At 36.3% G+C, this 15,997-nt stretch overlaps 1 protein-coding gene across 5 annotated transcripts in view; it reads left to right on the top strand.

Moving 5' to 3' along the window:
- The first annotated feature begins 741 nt into the window (after positions 1 to 741).
- TTLL11 (tubulin tyrosine ligase like 11) overlaps positions 742 to 15,997 on the top strand; it is a 274,372-nt gene continuing 259,116 nt past the window's right edge. For 3 of the 5 annotated variants that reach the window (XM_051979567.1, XM_051979566.1, XM_051979571.1), the window contains exon 1: positions 742 to 1,309. In XM_051979567.1, coding sequence (XP_051835527.1) covers positions 800 to 1,309 — 510 coding nt within the window. In that variant the 5' untranslated portion in view covers positions 742 to 799. Of the gene's footprint in view, positions 1,310 to 7,287; positions 7,572 to 15,997 lie in introns of those variants that run through there. The other 2 variants (XM_051979569.1, XM_051979568.1) reach the window with 2 other exon arrangements.

Raw genomic sequence — 15,997 nt, 5'->3', positions numbered from 1 at the left:
TGTGCTAAAAGCTTTACAACTATTATTTGATCTTCACAACAATCCTGGGGAGTAGATGCTATTATTATTTCCATTTTACAGATGACTAAATTGAGGCAGACAGGAGTTAAGATCCTTGCCCAGGATCACACAACTAGTAAGTATCTGACACCGCATTTGAGTTCAAGTGTTCCTGACTCCAGGCTCTGCGCTCTATCCTCTGAGACCTGATACTGTTAAAGTGAGCTCGGGCACGCCATTTTTCTTTCCTAAATCTCAGTTTCCTTATCTGTAAACGGAGACAATATTCTTTGCACGACCTGCCTCACAGGATAGTGGTAAGAAAGTGTTCCGTCAACTTGGGAAATGGGAATGCAGTGGAAAGAGTCCTGGGTTTGAGAATGAGGGAAAAAGAGAGAAAGCAAGAAGGAAATGAAAAGAGGGTGAAAGGGAGAGGGAAAGAAGAAGATTACACGAAGAAGAGCAGTGACAGCTAGAAAAAGGAATGAAAGGATAGAAAAAGAAGAGAAACGGTAGAAATGGGCTCGGCTGCCCCTTTCAAACATGGTATTCAAAACCTCTGTGACAAGTAGACCACGTGATCATGCTCCTCCTATGAGGTCTCCGAGGCTGGGCTCTTGATTGTCCCTTCTCGCGCCCCGTCCCAAGGCGGCCGTGGTTGTCAACCAGAGGCGATCATGGCAACCGGCCGGGCTGATGCAGCTCGGACCGCTACGGCTGCTGTCGGGCGCGGGGCTCAGTGGGGACTGTGGGGGTTGCTCCTGCGGGGGCCGGGAAAGCAGGAGCAACATTGAGCGCCATGCAGCGGGCCTGCGGGGATGGGCCTGCGGACCTGCCGGCCTTGGAGGACCTCAACACAGAGAGGGAAGCCGAGCCCGAGGCCAAGCAGAACGAGCGGCGGCCAGAGCTCGAGCTGCCCAAGCCCGAGATCGAGCCCAACGCTGAACCCGAGTCTAATGCTGAGCCCAAGCCCGAGCCCGAGCCCGAGCCCAAGCCCGAGCCCGAAGCCGAACCCAGGCCGGAGCCCAAGTCCGAAAGGCCCGCGGAGGCCGAGCTTCAGAGCCCGGTCCCTTCCCCAGCCTCCTTGACAGCCGACAATGCGGCTGAGTCAGGCGACGTCAGCATCCAGGAACGCCGCCCCGGCCCCGTACCCAGGACCAGGACCAAGAAAGGAAAGAAGGCCGCTGGGCTGCGCTTGTCTGACGCGTCCCGGAGCCGTCGGCCTCTCACTGTCACCGTGGACAGCTCCAAGGCTAGGACCTCCCTGGACGCCCTCAAGATCAGCCTTAGGCAGCTCAAGTGGAGGGAGGTGAGCCCCTCCATCCCGCCCCTTTGGCCTCTGCCTAGCTGCCTGCGAAGGGGCAAGGTGGTCCACAGAAGCCAGCCCTGCTTCCATACTCAGTGCTCTAGAACTCAGGACCACCTTTCCTAATCTTGTCAGGGCTGCAGACATTTAAGTTACTCCAACGCCTGGGCTCCAGTTTCTCTTTTAAGTAATGGGGGAGGGAAGGAAGGGGAATTGGAAGAGCTTCCTCCCAGCGCTTAAGTTCTGTGTTCTAACATTTTTTTAAGTCACTCCCAGCTTTGCCATTCCATGTTCTCTCTTCAAATGTTTTAAATCGGGCTTTCCTATTCTTGATATTCTGTTTTCTAAAGTGTCCGATTTTGATAGGCTATTGACCTTATTCATTTTTCAGTTCTGACCTAAAATTTTCTAAGGATCGTTTTCTATTTTATTAGAGCAGGAAAAGGAGGCTGAATAAATAAGTCTCTATACCAACTGCCTCATTTTACAGATGAGTAAACTGAGTCCCGGAGTTCATAGGGCAATGGAGTTTGAACCCAAATCTCCGACTCTAAAATCAACTCTTTCCTTTATATCGTGATGTTTCATTTTCTCACACTTGATATTTTTTGTTCTATGATCTATTTAGTTCTGTGGTTTCCAATTGGAAACAAAAAGTTGGTTCTATCAAAAACATTTGATGAATGCCTGTTGTAAGAAAGACATTGTATATTCACTATAAGAAATAATTTTGTATAGTGGTGATGGGAGAGGAGGCAATAATTTTGAAACAGTTTATCATTAGTCTCAAATGCCTCTTTCAGTCTCATGGATGTGGGTAGAAGGAATGCCAGTGTTCTAGATAGGTATTCAGTTTTATGTTGGTGTTAGAAAGTTAAAGTATTTGTTGATTTGAAGGAAAGTAGTTTTTCTATGGTATGGTTGAAAGAGCATTAAATTTGGAATCAGAGAGGATCTTTGTTTACATTTCATCTCTTTTACTGCCTAATTCTTACTTTCTACTTGTTACTTTGTACAAGTCAGTTTCTTCTCTCTGGGGCTCAGGTTCCTTATCTTTAAAATGAAGTGTTATGTAGAATTAGTAGAATAAGTAGAAGAATTAGCAGGGATAGGAAATATGAGATATACGCAAACACTATAAGAAGGATCAGAAGTAAAAATTCCTTAGGAACAAAAGTAGTATCATCATTGATCTCAAAGTCAAACTTAAAAATTCAATCAAGATAGAAATCTACATTGTAGGTTAGCCATATTAATATTATTTTAGAGGTATGTATTAATATTGTTTTAGAGGTATGTCTATACATGTGTAAATGCATATGTATATATGTGTGTATATATTCATGTAGTATATGTGTATGGGTGTGAATATGAATATATTTATCTATATCTATATCTATGTACTCATGCTTACCTGTAGCCTGTTTGAGGAAAGTGGGAGGATGAAAGGAGAAAAAAAGAAAAAAGTAAAAAGTACACAGTAAAGCATACACACACACACACACACACACACACACACACACACACACACACACACATACAAACCTACAAGGAAGCAAAGGAAAGATGGATAGTCATGAATATATAATCTCTTCTATTATTATATATGCTTTCTCAAATGGAAATTTATTGTAACATATTTTGAATTCTCCCTGATGTCCTGCTGGGCACATGGCAATGTTTTGCTTTTATTCTTTTTTCTGTCTTTTTTATTTTGTTTTTTTTTCTTCCAATTTTGTATTTAGTTTTAAATAAATAAAAGAAGAAAATACAAATAAAAATAAATGAATAAATGAAATGAAGTAGTAAATCTATGATTTGAACACTAATGTGAATTCTAATGTCCTTTTTCAGTTATAAATCTTATGATCCTGTGCTCTAAAGATGATGGTCATCAAATTGTATTGCTAAAATTTAAGGCCAGAAATACCATTCAAACCATAAAATTGTCATTTAAAATTTTTTTTTCCAATGGGGGAAGGGTGAGCAGAAAGGTAGGAGATAGGATAGATAAAGAGAAATAAGATCATTGAAACATTAAAAAAAAAAATTAACAGAAGTGAACAGAAGGAATACCAAAAAAAGGAGGACAGTTGTAATTTGAAAGTTATTTTAAATTTGTAAGATATTTAAAGACAAAAGCAACCTATACATAACAGGAATTCACAGTTTCATGTACAGTCTTCTTTTTTTTCTGTTCTATTATGTACATGGAAGCACTCCTTTTATTCAATGTTACTTAGGTTCTGAAAAATAAGTAATTTTAAATAGCTACCAAATTCAACGACAGATTTAGTTAGTCAACCAGAGTTCTAGGTGTATGCAGTGGAACTTGGGAAGCCTGCTAAGTTCATTTTCCTTTTCCCATTCTTCTCTTTCATAAGAGGGCTAGACCAACTCATAAATAAATCCATTTTAGATAATATGCAATCAATCATTGGGCTCTGATTCAACTCTTTCCTTCATATTTATTGCTATTTTATTTTCATTTTATAATATAAAAGTTAATAGCAGTTACATTTAACTAAGACCATCGAATGGAAAGATTGCAAATTAGCAAAACAATGTCAAATTTCAAACCATTGTATTTGCAAAATGAAGATGTACAATTTCCTCTCTCTCTTCTCTGTCTCTTTCTCTTTCTCTGGTAACATGCAGAATATGGAGGGGGTGGGGATTTGAAGTGTAATGGTATTATTTGAATATTCATTGGGAAGACTCATATAGCCATTTTTAATTAAAAATTGTCTAATTTTATAAAAATAATTTTTAAAACTATTAAAACAGTAATTAATATTACAAAAATTTCTACTTAAATAGAAAGAAGAAAAGGGAATAACAGGAGGAATGAGAAAGGAAAATATTGAATAAAAAAATTGTCATTTCAAACCTTTCCTTTTATAGATGAGGTAACTGAAGATCTGACAAGGAAGTTATTTGCCAAAAGCCAGAGTCAGTAATTATCAGTCAGCTGACTGACTTAAAGTCCAAATCAATCATTTAATTCAAGTCAATAAATGTTTCTTAAATTGTGTATTACAAAAAGTTAATTATTGACCTCAAGAAGCTTAAATTCTTCTTTGGAGATAAAAAGAACTATTTTTGCTAGGAAAACTTAAAATAAAACATGCCACCCATTCTTATTGATTGAGAAAACATATGATTCTAGCTGGGTTTTGAGCCATGATTTGCTAGCCACAGGTTAGAGTTGTTTACAGATTCCCCTGTCTTTTTAGTAACTTTGACATAATGTATTATTTTTTTAAAGCTGTATGATTCAACACTATAGTTTATATTCTTTTTTATATTTCATTATCCACTTCAGTATATATAATGCTTTAATGCCAATCATTTTACTGAAATTCTTTATAAGTTAAACATGACTGGTCCTTAAAATTACAACTAATAACCACTACAATTTTGAATGATGATATTTGTATAACAGCTTTATCATATATACTGATTTCTTAGACAATTTAAAAAATATTTTTACATTTCAATCTGTCGTAATCTAGCCTTGTCCTATATATCCAGTCTTCTTACATCTTGCTCCCTACTAGATACAACTTGATCTATGACATTACATTTTCTCTGACTGTGTCTCATCCCTAGAATGTTCTCCCTTTTCAATTCTGCTCCCTAGTTTCCTTCAAGTCCCAACTAAATCCAACCTTCTTGGAAAGGTGGAAAACAATTTTTACAACCAATGTTTCTGATAAAGGTCTCATTCTAAAATATATATAAAACTGAGTCAATTTCTTAGAATACAAGTCATTCCTCAATTGATAAGTGGTCAAAGAATGTAAATAGATAATTTTCAGATGAACAAATACTCTAAATCACTATTGATTATGACGGGCTTTGAAAGCCAAATGGATTTTCTATTTGATCTTAGAAACACCAAACCACTGGAGTTTAACATGACTAGACCTATACTTTAGAAAAATCACTTTGGTAGCTGAATGGAGGATAGTTTGGAGCAGAGAGAAACTTGAGGCAGGCAGGCATTACTTTCCTCACCCCCCATCCACTTCCAAATTATTGCAATAATCCAAACCTGAGATGATAAGGGCCTGCATCAGAATAGTGGTAGAAGAGAAAATGTAGAAGAGAAAAAAGGGGAATATTCAAGAGATGTTGCAAAGGTGAAATCACAGGCCTGAGCAATGGATTGGATGTGCGGAGGAATAAGTGGGGTAAGAGATAGTGAGGAGTAACAAAAGACACCTATGTTGAGAATCTGAGGAATTGAGAGGGCGGTGTTATCCTGTACAATAAAAGTTATAATACATTAGAATTATTTGTTTTACTTATAGTAACTAAATATTTATAATATATCTATATATCTTATGTATTAATATTACATATATATTTATTTTAACTAGGTGTTATATTTACTAGAGCTTCTCTGAAAAGGAATGCATATCTTATCTTGCCATAATTATAGAATAGAGGATTATGATTCTTACTGATGAGTAGAATGTAGGAGACAAAGATATATTACTGGATTTTTGAGAGCTATAATTAGATAGTCTTTGTATTGATGTATTTTCCTTGAATGTACTTACTTATTATAAGGGAGGATTTTATATTGGGAAAGTTATTAAGAAGTGATGATGATATTGAAAAAAAAAGAATCAATAAAACAATTTTTTTTTTAAAAAAAGGCTATTATCACAAAATAAAGACATTTTGAAAAGAAATTCAACAGGAGTTTTTCCTAATAGGACAAATAATCATTATTGTTTATCTGGTCCTATTTTTAGAAATGGAGCAAAGTAGCATATTGTCTAGTCTTTTCTGCATTCTGCATATACATCTATGATCATAGGATTTAGAATTGGAAATGACTTTAGAATTTATCCAGTCTAGTCTTTCTTATTTATAGGAGGACCATAGAGAACTATAGAAATAAAGTGATTTGTGCAAAGTCACTCAAGTAGCATATTTAGGATTTGAATAAAAGTCCTTTGTTTTAAAATCAGTCTTCCATTATATTGCATGCATACTTCAATATTTCAAAACTTTATTTGTGTGCGTGTATGTGTGTATTCCAATCCACTGACATGAATTGTGACCCTCAATCATGTTTTTGTGAGTTATGGACAAAACATTTATTGCTCTGCAGCCAAATTCTGTCAGTGGGTCTTTCTGAACTTAAGATGATCCACAGATGACAGATGCAGTCCGTTTCCAGGCCAAAATTTGAAACCTTTCCAGCTTTGGTAGGACCTGTATTTCATTGCCATGGATCTCTAGAACCCTGGATCAACTACATAACATTATGAGGCATCAGAAGATGATTTTGATGGAGGTGCATTAATTCCTACATGGGCATGTAATCGTGATGACATAAATAAGAATTATACATGTCCAATAGAAGAGACATCTATGTCTCTAGGACTAGAATTTAATGTACTCTATGGTTCTGGGGCCTTTACAAGTCAGCTTGCTGCCTTTTGGGGTAGATTCTATAGGGATTCAAGCTTCAGGTAGACTAAATGAACTCTGAAGAAATTTCAGTTTCTGAGAGTCTTTGAATTTATGAATCAAAAATTTGGCTTAAAATAATTTTCATGATTTGACATTTTAATTACTTTGTGGAACTTTTTCATCTCACCTAGGGACATCAATTTTCTTTTAGTGGATGAACAATTATCATTACTAATGTGATTTGAATAGGTTGTAACTTCTAATGCAACTAATGGATATACTCGGTATGTTACATATCCATTATCACTTTATGTGCAGCTTTTCTCTTTTCCCTTTTTGGGGAAGCATTGACTTAAAAGTTTTTTTCTGTACCAATTTCTTTTGTTAGACTTCAGAGTCGATAGGACTAGTGAAAATAGGAATGAGGCAGATTTTGGCTCACTATAAGAAAAAACTTTGGAAGCTCAAGGTTGTTGAATAGATTATCTCAGAAAGTGTCATGTTTGTCATGCCTAAACCATAGAGTCTAAATAACAGAAGAGACCTTACAATCATTTAGTTCAATTGTTACTTAAAGCATGAATAACTTTTAAAGTATTCAGGATTTAGTTTCTACTTAATGCATCCATTATTGAAGAACTCTGAAAACTGCCTTTTTCCATTAAAAAAAATTTTTTTTTGCCTTTTTATTTGAAAAAACAGTAAGAAAAAAAGGAAAACTGAAAAGAAATACAAAACAAAATAAAGCAAAACAAAAGAGAAGTTTGTCATGTGCCCAGCAGAACATCAGGGAGAATTCAAAATAATAACAACAAATTACCAGATTAAGAAAGTATGTATATTAGTAGAAGAAATAATATTCATGAATGACCTTTACTTCCTTGTAAATTATTCTTTGGTTCTCTGCAGTGTTCCTTATTAACTTTATTCTTTTTTTCTTCCTTTAGTCCCCCCAACCACTCCCAAGCAATCTACATTTAAGAATAGATATTTATGTATACATATATAGACATATAGATTCATACACATACCCCCACCCCCACCCCACATACATACACATATCTTTCCTGTTGCTGCCTCTTTAATTACAGTCTGCTCTGTAACTTGCCTTACTATTATTTAACCTCCACCTACCCAAGGATCCCTCCCTTGTCTTCTTTCCTCATCCTTTGCTTCTCCATTCGCCCATCCCTCCCCTCTTTATAGATTTTGGAGAATGTTATATCCTTCATGGTATATATGTAGTGTTTGCCTATTGAACCCATTCCCAATGTAGGTAGGTCTTCAGAACTACGAGCCTTTCTCCTTGCTCTAATGCCTCTGTGTCTATTTTTTTTCTGCACCTCATTTGTATAACATGATGGCTATTTTTATGCTAACTCTACCAATCTTTCTTTTGAACTACCCTACCTGTTGATGTGAATCTTATATACCTACATATATAAAAATATAAATAATTTATCCATGTTTAAACAGTTTATCCCATTTTAAGTTCCTTAAAACTAATTTTTCATATTGGCTTTTATACTTTAAATTTTCTGTTAAGTTTTGATTCTGTTAAGGTTTGATTGATAGAAAGTACTGAAAATCTGCAAGTTCGTTGAATGTCCATTTTTTCTCATTCAGAATTATAGATAATTTTGCTAGATATGATATTTTTGGCCACAGACCTAGTTCTTTTGACTGTCAGTAGATATGATTTCAGGACCTGGAGTCTTTTATTGTAATTGCTGATAAATGTTGTACAATTCTAATTTTGTAGCTCCAGCATATTTAAATTTTTTTTCTTGTTTCTTGCAAAATTTTCTCTTTGATCTGATGGTTTTGAAATTTGGTAATAATATTTCTGTGTGTTTTCCATAAAGGATCTCTCTGAGGTGGGTGATCAGTGAATTTTTTTCTATTTTTACTTTCCCCTCATGTTCTGTCACTTCAGAACAATTTTCTTGGATTATTTCCTGCATTATTATGTTAAGGTAATCTTTTTAGTCAGAACTTTCTGGCAGTTCAGTTATTTTTATATTTTCTCTTTTTGATCTGTTCTCCAGATTTGTCATTTTTCTTATATCATATTCTGTTCTATTTTCTCATTCTTTATAATCTGTTTTATTTCTTGGTCTCTCATAACTTCACTGGCTTCACCTTGTCTATTTCTCATTTTCAAAGCATTTTTTTAAATATTTGAGACTCTGCCTCTTTTTCTAGTTGATTAACTTTTTTTTTTCATAAGCTTCTTGTTTTTCTTGGATGGTTTTTCTTTTTAGTTTTTCTTCAATTTCTCTCATTTGATTTTTGAATTCTTTTTTGAGTTTTATAAATTATCTCTGGCCAAAGAGCCACTTAACGTTACTCTTTGGGGGAGAAGCTTTTTTTTTTTTTTCCTCTGAAGATGAATCCTGGTCTTCCCTAATGTTTCATATGTTTCAACGGTGGGGTTCTTTCTTTTTTGCCAATTCAGTCTTTTTTAATACTCAGAGGTATTAGTGTAAGCAAGTCTAATTGTAGGGTGGGGAAATGGTGTCCCAAGCTAATCAGAAATCCCAAACCAAGAGCACCACTCTCCCACAATTGTCCACAGTCAGCAACATCCCTGCCTTGATGCCTCTGCACTCACCAGGTTCTGGCTCTTTTTTACCCAGAGTCATGTCCCAGAAGCATAGCTCGGCCTGGCATTCCCAAACAGCTGAAGTTCACTTCTTCCTGGACTCAAATCCCAACTCCACAAACAATCCAGGAAGTGTCTGTGGTTCCTCCTGAGGCTTCCAGCCACACTCATCTAGCCCGAGGGGTCCCCACTTTGTGTTTCCATGAAGCTAGTCAGGAGGTGTTTGCACTTCAGACAGGTTAATCCCCAGGCAAAGACCTTTCTTCAAATAGTCTCAGCATGTATCAGGAGGATCCCTGTTCTGTCCCCAATCTTCTTGATTTTTCACGAGGGTATGTTCATCCTGAGGCACAAATTTGTTGTATTTGTGGAGGAAATTGGAAGAGTTTGAAATTTACCAATCTACCCTATCACCTTCCCAGAATCCTTCCCTGATCTAAAAAATATTTCTAAATGTTATAAAAGTCTTTCTTATATTGCATTAGAATGTACTAAAATCTGAAATATCTTTCACCCTTCATTCTTAGTTCTGTTCTCTGGAGTCAAGCAGCACAAATCTAATCCATTACCCTTCTTCCATATGCCAGGCTTTCAGACATTTGCAGATCCTGATCTTGTTTCCCCTAACTCTTTCTTATGTTTTCCAGAATTTCAGGTGTACTGGGCAAGTAGCTGAATCAACTGAAGGTAGCACTTTTATTTTTAAGTTATTAGTACAGGAGCATGCTTTGAACCGAGGTGCTTATTGTCATAAATTTAAAAGGACAAACAGAGTAGAACAAAAAAGAAAGAAACAAACAAACAAACAAAGTAAGTAGAAACAAGTAGAAAGAACAACAAAAAACAGAATTTCTCTAAAAGACTCAACTGTATCAGACCATTGTTCTTTTAGTTTCACTCTTATTACTAAAGCTGTACCTAATAATAAATATTAGTTGGAATTTAACCTCATAGATTTCACATTACTTCTTTGATGACCAATTTAATACTTTAGCGCAGGAAAAAAATCTATTTTTAGTTTTTCTTTGTTTTTAGCTATGTAGTACTTAGTGGATCTCTGACTTGCAATCAGGGAATTTAAGGACAGCTGTTTGAGGCACTACTAAGATTTTGCTCAAGCATAGTTTTTGTTCCAGCTTCTCTACTATTTTTCTTTGTAAAATGGGATTAGTAATTTTTTTTCCTCTCTGGGCCTTAGTGTCATCATCTATCTATAAAATGAAGGAATTGTTCCTAAATCCTCTTCAGGGTTGAACATTTTTTGACTACATTAACAATATACATTCTAACATTTTATGTTCTCGGTTCCTTCTACTTTTTATATTTATTTAAATGTGTTTTATATGCCTCCTTCAGATCTGACCTCCTGTGACCTGAGGCTTTAAGCTCTAGAACTCTTTCTAGATTCTTTTTCTGAATTTAACCTAAAGAACAGTATGTATATATGATTTGTTATATAGTTGGTTATGGAGACAGGGAAATGAAGTCTTTTTTTCTTTTTTTTTTTTTCTAGCAAACTTGTTTTCTCTGGCTATAGCAAGCCTATCTTTGAAATATTGAACATAATGCTTATAGACTATGAAAAGCCTTATGTTATGGCAAGGATTGGTTTCCATTAACAGCATTCTCTTCACCATAGAACTTGTTACTTTGTAAATCAGTGCCAAATGCTGTTTCAAACAGTTTATGAAAATTTGTTTAGTCTTACTGTATCTTAATTACACTTTCTTGGAGATGACTATATTATAAACACCAGGGCTTTTCAGGTAGTTTGCATCAGGTATTTTCTTTTGGTAATGAGTATCCTTTTTGGTCCTGCATCATTCTCCATGGGGAAAAAAAATTTACAGCCTAGGGAACAGGGGAGAAGGGAAATGGTCCCTGTAGGATAATGATGTGGAATATTCAAGCTGGTCACCAAGAGGTATTGTTCTGAGAGTTTATGCAATGCTATTTCAGTAAAGCAAATAGAAATATTTCTAGAAAGCACACTAAAATCATACAATTTAGATATTAAAAAGGACTTTAGAAATCACCTAGCATATTAACCCTGGACAAGCCACTTCAGCTCTGTGTTAGTTTCCTCAACTGTAAAATGGTGATGATAATAAATAACACCTGTTTCATAGGTTTGTTGTGAGGGTCAAATGAATAGTATTTGGTTTAAAAAAAAAGTGCTTAGCACATAGTACTTGGCACATAATAGATGCTATTACCTTCCCTTCATCTCCTTTTACATGCATGAGAAAAGTGAGACCCCAGAAGAGTGAAAGAATTTGCTGTGGTCACAGAAGCAAGATTTTAGCCTAGAGAATTCTGGCCACAAATCTAGTGTCTTGCAGTCAGTTCCTTTAGAGTTTCCTAATTAATTGATAATAGTAAAAATATATTGCAATTGGAATTTAACAAAAGGGTAAATTGAGGCATATCTCTAACAAGATAAGTTATTAGCAAGAGCATTCTACCTATTAAGAAATGAGTCAGTGGCTTGCCTCTATGACAAAGATTCTGAGCAATAGATTTTGAGGAATACAGAACAAAGAACAGAATAGATAATATCATGGAACTGAGAGTAACATGACTGATCACAAAGCTGAGATGCAGAAAACAACATGATTGATTAGAAGTTTGGTAAATAGGGTCTAGTAATGACCCTATTCCACCTCCTTCTTTTCTCATGAGGTAAGACTTGCTCATTTTCTGAGTCCAGGTAAAAGACAGAGACCCAGACTTTTTGATGGCAAACCATATATCCTTGGGTGGTGTAAAGATATTATAACTAACACCTTTGCTTTCACACACATTCTAGGAGGTCAGTTAAATTTTTTGAAGCAAAAAGAGCTAGATTTTTAAACTTAACCCATTACAAATCAGCTGAACTCTAAAGTAAGTTCAAAAATAAAGAATCATGACTGTTGGAATCATTACAAACTGCTAAACAATCTGTGTGCAGATTCAAAAAATAATTATAGATTATTGATCTAATCTTACAAGAAGATGTTTTGGGCCAGAACCTGAAACAAAGTACTAAGTAGAACTAATTGATACAATGCTTGTGTTTGCACCTTTACTCCTTGGAGTTCACAGGTTTGGGAAATTTCAGGGTTTAGTATGAGATATCTGAATTCACACCTCCCTTGAAGCTCTTAGGACCAGAGAGCACTATGGGAGAAAACCCATAATCCTTTTCTCTTGTATCCACAATTCCTCTTTCTCATATAAAAGAAACAGACAGAGGCTCTCGGACAGATTTCAGCTGAATTATGCCAGAAGCCCTCTCTCCGAGGCAAAAGAGATTCACTGGAATATTTTCCACTTGGCTGGCTGGTGGCAGAAGGAATTTTTCAGAGGAAGAAGCTATGAGTCGAGAGTTCAGCGGAAGATTGAGAAGGCTCTCTCAGAGGCACAACCAGATTCATCTTCATCTCACACCACTGTGGTGGCTGGGCTCCTGCACCTCCCCCACTGAGACCAAGCTGGTCTGAAAGACTCTCCAGAAAGCTAGCCGAGCCCCAAGTGAAGGAGACAAGAGATTCATTCCATCTTTGTGCTGGCTGGAGGCTGAAGAAAGCTGAGGCAGAAGCTGAAGGACAAAACCTTTGGATTTGGAGACATTCGGAGGGAGCTCTTGGAACTAAGCAGAGAGATAGGCCTCTAAGCTAACCAGGCTATATTAGAGACAATAAAAGATCTGAACTTTTATCACCTGGCTGCGTTTTGGGTGATCATTACTTTCAACTGAAACTAAGGCTGCCTCCAGAAAACCTCCCCCGAGAAACCTGCACCTCTCCCCCAGAGAGAATCATTATTATATTATTTTAAAGAAGAACAAGAACATGCATGGACCCACACTTAACACCATATACCAAGATAAGATCAAAATGGGTCCATGACCTAGGCATAAAGAATGAGATTATAAATAAATTAGAGGAACATAGGATAGTTTATCTCTCAGACTTGTGGAGGAGAAACAAATTTGTGACCAAAGATGAACTAGAGACCATTACTGATCACAAAATAGAAAATTTTGATTATATCAAATTGAAAAGCCTTTGTACAAACAAAACTAATGCAAACAAGATTAGAAGAGAAGCAACAAACTGGGAAAACATCTTCACAGTTAAAGGTTCTGATAAAGGCCTCATTTCCAAAATATATAGAGAACTGACTCTAATTTATAAGAAATCAAGCCATTCTCCAATTGATAAATGGTCAAAGGATATGAACAGACAATTCTCAGATGAAGAAATTGAAACTATTTCTAGCCATATGAAAAGATGCTCCAAGTCATTATTAATCAGAGAAATGCAAATTAAGACAACTCTGAGATACCACTACATACCTGTCAGATTGTCTAAGATGACAGGAAAAAATAATGATGAATGTTGGAGGGGATGCGGGAAAACTGGGACACTGATGCGTTGTTGGTGGAGTTGTGAATGAATCCAACCATTCTGGAGAGCAATCTGGAATTATGTCCAAAAAGTTATCAAATTGTACATACCCTTTGGTCCAGCAGTATTTATATTGGGCTTATATCCCAAAGAAATACTAAAGAAAGGAAAGGGACCCGTATGTGCCAAAATGTTTGTGGCAGTCCTGTTTGTAGTGGCTAGAAATTGGAAATTGAATGGATGCCCATCAATTGGAGAATGGCTGGGTAAATTGTGGTATATGAATGTTATGGAATATTATTGTTCTGTAAGAAATGACCAGCAGGATGAATACAGAGAGGCTTGGAGAGACTTACATGAACTGATGCTAAGTGAAATGAGCAGAACCAGGAGATCATTATACACTTCGACAACGATATTGTATGAGAATGTATTCTGATGGAAATGGACTTCTTTGACAAAGAGACCTAACTGAATTTCAATTGATAAATGATGGACAGAAGCAGCTACACCCAAAGAAAGAACATTGGGAAACGAATGTGAACTATCTGCATCTTTGTTTTTATTCCCAGGTTATTTTTACCTTCTGAATCCAATTCTCCCTGGCAACAAGAGAACTGTTCGGTTCTGCTAACATATATTGTATCTAGGATATACTGCAACATATCTAACATATATAGGATTGCTTGCCATCTAGGGGAGGCGGTGGAGGGAGGGAGGGGAAAAATCGGAACAGAAACGAGTGCAAGGGATAATGTTGTAAAAAAAAATTACCCTGGCATGGATTTTGTCAATATAAAGTTATTATAAAATAAAATAAAATAAAATATTAAAAAAAAAAAGAAGAACAAGAACACCACATTTTGGTGCCCCACGTTGGGCACCAAAATGTGGTGTTCTTTTTCTTTAATATAATAAGATAATGGTTCTTTCTGTGAGAAGGTGCAGGTTTCTCAGGGGAGGTTTTCTGGAGGCAGCCTTAGTTTCAGTTGAAAGTAATAATCACCCCAAATGCAGCCAGGTGATAAAAGTTCAGATCTTTTATTGTCTCTAATATAGCCCGGTTAGCTTAGAGGCCTATCTCTCTGCTTGGTTCCAAGAGCTCTTGCAGATTGTCCTTTGCTTTCTTCAGCCTCCAGCCAGCACAAAGATGGAATGAATCTTTTGTCTCCTTCACTTGGGACTCGGCTAGCTTTCTGGCGAGTTTTTCAGACCAGCTTGGTCTCAGTGGGAGAAGTTCAGGAGTCCAGCCACCACAGTGGTGTGAGATGAAGATGAATCTGGTTGTGCCTCTGAGAGAGGCTTCTCAATCTTCAGTTCAGCTCCGACTTGTGGCTTCTTCTGACTTGACATTCTTCTCTTCATGTAATTTGGCTGAATTCCCCCCAAGAGCCTCTGTCTTTTCTTTTATGTGAGAGAGAGGAATTGTGGGATACGAGAGAGAAGAATTATGGATTTCTTCCCAGACTGCTCTCTGGACCTAAGAGCTTCAAGGGAGGTGTGAATTCAGAAAGTTACAAAGTTTACTTTGTGAATCTGGCATACTTGTGAACTCCAATGAGTAAAGGTGTGAACACAAGCATTGTATCAATTAGTTCTACTTAGTACCTTGTTTCAGGTTCTGGCCCAAAACATCAACTCTAATGAGTTAGCAGTTTGTAAAGATTCTAACACAACTAAAGGAATTATAGGACAAAAGCAGTTATAAGACAAAATCAATCAATTATAAATATAATCAATAAAAATTATATGATTAATCTTAATTTTCTCAAACATATTTTCTTTTTTTTTTTCTGAAACAATTGGGATTAAGTGACTTGCCCAGGGTCACACAGCTAGGAAATGTTAAATGTCTGAGACTAGATTTGAACTCAGTTCCTCCTGACTTTAGGGCTGGTGCTCTATCCACTGCTCCACCTAGCTGCTCCTCTCAAACTTATTTCTAAACCCATTGCTACTTGAGGAAGCCTATTTCAATAAAATGTTTAGGAATTTATGATTAGTTTTTTCCCCCTGATACTAAATATTAGTTTGCCTCTTTGCAACTTTGACTTGATATTTTCCCTCTGGAGCCATGTGAAATAAATCTTATTCCATTTTGTGGTGGCCCTTTAAATAGTTAAAAATATTTTCAATAATTTAATCTATCCCAAGGACTCACCCCTTGCAAAAAAATTCTGCTTTTTCATTCTGACCTCTACCCTTCAGTATTTTCTTAGGCCACAACACTAGCTCTGACTTTCCTTTCCTTTCTTTTTA

Source organism: Antechinus flavipes, chromosome 2 (assembly GCF_016432865.1).
Source record: "Antechinus flavipes isolate AdamAnt ecotype Samford, QLD, Australia chromosome 2, AdamAnt_v2, whole genome shotgun sequence".
NCBI classification, from domain to species: domain Eukaryota; kingdom Metazoa; phylum Chordata; class Mammalia; order Dasyuromorphia; family Dasyuridae; genus Antechinus; species Antechinus flavipes.
The sequence above is the reverse complement of the archived record's forward strand: the minus strand, read 5'-3'. Positions and strand labels throughout refer to the sequence as shown.